We start from the raw sequence: 4,297 nt of genomic DNA on the forward strand, positions 1-4,297 counted from the left end.
TTTGATTTTGCAAACTTCTTTCCAGTTGACAAGAGCCCATTTTCTATTCCGTCGAGTGGAGCCCCAGAGGAAGTTGCGCTGGGGGTTGCAAATGGCTTTAAGGACCCATTTTGGAGCTGCCATGATGGAAAAGAGGTACAGCGGCATAGCTTGAAGGATAGATTTGATCAAGACTAGTCTGCCTGCCATGTTAAGAGCACGGAATTTCCAAGATGAGAGCTTTGATTCAAGCTTATCAAGGAGAGACCGCTAGGAAGCATGCTTGATGGTTGAATGAGAGAGGGGAGCTCCAAGGTATTTGGATGGCAAATGGGATATGGTGAATCCCAGAATTCTGGAAATATTTCTTTGAGTAGAGGGGGGGGGGTGTTAAAGAAGAAGAGCTGAGATTTCATGGCATTAATGGAAGTGCCAGAGGCATCGGAGTAAAGGGAGAGAAGAGACTTGAAAACAGAGGCTTCTCTCGAGGAGGGATGACCGAATAGCATGGTGTCATCAACGAACTACTGATGAGACAGAGGATTGAGACCATGGATAGAAATACCTTTAAGCTCTTGAGAGGCAACGACCGATTTGAAAAGTCTGCTGAGTTCTTCTGCCATTAGAACAAAGAGAAAAGGTGAAAGAGGATCCCCCTACCTAATGCCACGAGAGGGTCGAAAGGGGGATGAGGGAGAACCATTCAAAAGAACAGAGAAGCTTGGAGAAGTAATGAGGTTCATAATCCACCTGGTCCAGGTTGCACTAAAGCCAAAGGCTAAAAGCATTTTGTGAATAAAATTCCAACTAAGCTTATCAGAAGCTTTAGAAAGGTCTAATTTTAGTATCATACCTGGTTTCTTGAGAATCTTTAGTGAGTGTATTACCTCATTTGATAATATGATTCCATCCATGATCTGCCGACCTTCCACATATCCAGTTTGTTCTAGAGAGATGAGTAAGGGCAGGAGAGGTTTGAGCCTGTTTGCGATGACCTTTGAGATTAGCTTGTAGATTACATTGCATAATGCGATTAGTCTGTATTTTTCCGGCCTGTTGGGTTCTTCTCCCTTGGGTACCAGAGCTATGAAGGTGGTATTGAGGGCCGGGAGGATCCAGTGCATGCTTCTTGATTCTTCAACGAGGTCCCATACCTCAACTTTGATGAGTTCCCAGAATTCATGGAAGAAATTGGCTGTGAAGCCATCAGGCCCAGGAGCTTTTCCATCCTTGAGTTGCGCCATGGCTTCTTCAACTTCCTACAAGGACGTGGGCTGGAGTAGTTTATTATTATGATCCGCAGTTATGATGCTTGGAATATGCTGCGTGATGGCTCTGATTGCTTCATCCCTGTTATCAATGGGTTCCGTTAGAATTTCCTTAAAATACCCTGTGAATTCCTTTTCCATGTCCTCATGTTCCTCAATTCTTTCACCTTGTTGATTTTTGATGAAGGTAATATTATTGTGCATTCGCCTTTGAATAGTGGCTTTGTGGAAGAATTTTGTGTTCTTCTCCCCCTCTTTGAGCCAGTTGATTCTGGATTTTTGCCGCCAGAGTATTTCCTCTTGTTTCCGACGCTCTTCAATTTGGTTCCAGAGTATCTGTTCCTGTTGTGCTTGTTCTTCTGTTCGGCCTTCAAGAATGAGAGTTTGTTGAAGTATGTGCATTTGCTGTTCCAATTGTTGGCGCTTTGCCTGGATGTTACCAAAATTTGTGCGATTCCAAACTTTGAGGACATGTTTCAAGTTTTTCAATTTTTGTTGGAATTGATACATTTTGGCTCCCTCTGGCGGGATGTAAGATGCCCATGCATCATTGACTACCACCTTAAAATTGGCATTTGTGAACTAGAATGCTTCAAATCTGAAAGGTCTGTTGCAGCAGTTACCTGGCTTGGACCATTGTAGCAAAATTGGCCAGTGATCAGATCCGCCTTGGGGGATAATGGAAGCATTGAAATCCCCTCCCAGGTGGATTGCATTATCAGAAAGAAGGAATCTATCAAGCCTGGAAGCAATATGATGAATACCTCGACGCTTGTTAGTTCAGGTGAAGATTCCATTGGAGGTTGGAATGTCCATAAGTTGATTGGTTTGAATGAATTGTCTGCCATCACTATCACTGTCGAGCCTGATTCTACCTCCTTGCTTCTCTTCCATGGATGTTATTATGTTGAAGTCGTCGCCACCAATCCAGAGCGGGAATTTCCTATTTTCATTGAGGATAGAGATCGTTTCCAGCAGTTCTAATTTTTGCTGTATTGTCTGAGGAAAATAAACATTTGTGAGATGCCCATGGATTCCGGTGCCTATGAGGTGGAAGGAGGCTTGAATAAGATGGAGAGTGGCGTGGAAGTCATATAATGAGATGATCTGCGGGTTCCACAGAATGGCCAAACCGCCTAAGGCTCCAGAGGCGTCTACAGAGATAGAGCTGCTTCCTGCCCAGACCTTGCCACGAATTCTTTCAATAGCTTCAGTACTGCTTTTTGTCTCTTGAAGAAAAACTATGGTTGGTTTTTCTTGTTGAATCAAGTTTTTGATCATTCTATGTTTTGAGGGGCTATTGAGTCCTCTCACATTCCAGGATATTAACTTCATGTAAACTGAGGTTTGGGTTTATAGAACTTTGTCAACTTAGGGAATCGCCCCGATTCCATAAGTATTTCACCTATTGTTATGGTTCTTTGAAGGTCTGTCTTTCTTCCTCTTTTCTTGGGTTCTTTGAGCACCTTTTTTCCGTCCCATGGGCTGCCTCCTTGTATGCTAAGGCTTTTATTGTGCTGCACCTTGGTTAAGACTCCTTCCAGCTTGTCTATTTGCCAGGGGGGAATTGAGTTGTATTCTCTCTGTTTGCATGCCGTTTCAAGTGTGAAGATGTCCAAACCATCTAAACTAACATACGCCTGATATTCCTCCATGACAACAGTATCAATCTATTCTTCCTCATCCGCTTCTTTCTGAAGACTGAGAGCTAGAGTAGCATCTATTTCCATGTCAAAGTCTTGATGTTTATTATCCGGCATAGAATTCTCTTGGGAGAAGGAGAAGGGACTAAGATCTGAAACTGATTTTCCTTTCTCCAGAGAAGGGTTGGGAGTGAGATTCGAAAGAGCAGGGTCAGAGGACTGCAAGGGGGCTGAGGGGTTGAGGGAAGAAGAGGGCAAAAAGGTCTTAAATGGGGGTACAGAACTGGGTTGGTCTTGCGTAACTTGCGAAGCAAGAACAGAGAATATGTTCTGGGAGTCAGCTTTGAGGGCGTTGTCCATGGCTGGTTGACTTTTTTTGGCATGCCTACGGCGGTTGGGAATTTTTATGAAACCTTCGGAGTCTTTGTCAGGGGCAGCAGTAGCTGCTTTGGACTAAAAATTTAATGGACAGTCTCGGAAGAGGTGGCCATGCTCATGACACTTGCGACAGCGGAAGGGAATATGCTCATAATCTAAAGGTTGTGTCCATTCATAGTCATCGTGATAGAGACTTACCGTATCAGCTAAAGCTTTGGTCAGGTGCATTTGGACGCAGATCCTAGCATACGAGGTATATTTGCGGGTTTTTGTTTCAGCCCACGACTCGGATGAAGGTGCCAAGTTTGTTGCCTATATCAGCCAGCGTTTCTTCTTTCTAGTACTCCACTAGGAGGGAGTACATCCTTATCCAGACCGGAGCCCAGCTGAAATCTTCCTTGTCCGGGCTGAATCTTGGTTTCCATTCCGTGAGATAGAGACCTGAAGAATTGAAGAAGTATGGTCCTCCTTCGAATATCCGCACTCTGTCCTCCACACAGTGAAAGATTGCTGTGAAAAATCCTTTTGGACCTAGTTGCAGAGTAACTTGTCCTTTGGGCTTCCATTTTGATGCTATCCAACCTTGTAAGGCTTTTTCCGTAGGCCAGAAACCTAGAAACTTTCCTATAAGTGCATGATCTTGAATGTATTGGATCTCACCATTGATGCGGTGGCTGGGCAGGTCAACCTTGATACGCTCTGCAGCTTTTGGGATACAGGTGGCCGAGGTTGCCTTTGGCTGTGACGACGTAGCTTTGTTGTGCGTCTCTTTGTCTGTATTTTCCTCTTCTGTCGGGGCCGTATGTGTCTTTTCTTCATTCTTGCGATGTCCTTCTTGCCCAGCGTCAGGGACTGCGCCAGAGGGGTGCAGAGGCTGTGCATGCAGTATTTTGTCAGAGCTTGAGGAGTTCTTTGGAGGGGAGGCAGAGCTCTCCCCTCCTATTGCCATTTCCATTGCAGGCTACCAGCAGAGGTCCGGCGGCGGCTACAGTGAAAGCGGTCAGGAGCGGCGGCTGGCTAGGGTTCGAC

The 4,297-nt window shown here is 45.1% G+C and overlaps 1 protein-coding gene across 1 annotated transcript; it reads right to left on the reverse strand.

Moving 5' to 3' along the window:
- Positions 1–1,238: 1,238 nt before the first annotated feature.
- On the reverse strand, positions 1,239–2,902 carry LOC149237618 (uncharacterized). The gene is made up of 4 exons (XM_089369336.1): positions 2,714–2,902; positions 2,123–2,432; positions 1,871–1,989; positions 1,239–1,676 (listed from the first exon to the last, which is right to left on the reverse strand). The coding sequence occupies exons 1-4, from the start codon at positions 2,900–2,902 to the stop codon at positions 1,239–1,241; spliced, it is 1,056 nt and encodes a 351-aa protein (XP_089225462.1).
- Positions 2,903–4,297: the final 1,395 nt, after the last annotated feature.

The sequence above is a fragment of the Pinus tabuliformis genome, chromosome 8 (assembly GCF_031772625.1).
Source record: "Pinus tabuliformis cultivar Carrire ecotype Pingquan chromosome 8, CPIR1, whole genome shotgun sequence".
In the NCBI taxonomy this organism is placed as follows: Eukaryota; Viridiplantae; Streptophyta; class Pinopsida; order Pinales; family Pinaceae; genus Pinus; species Pinus tabuliformis.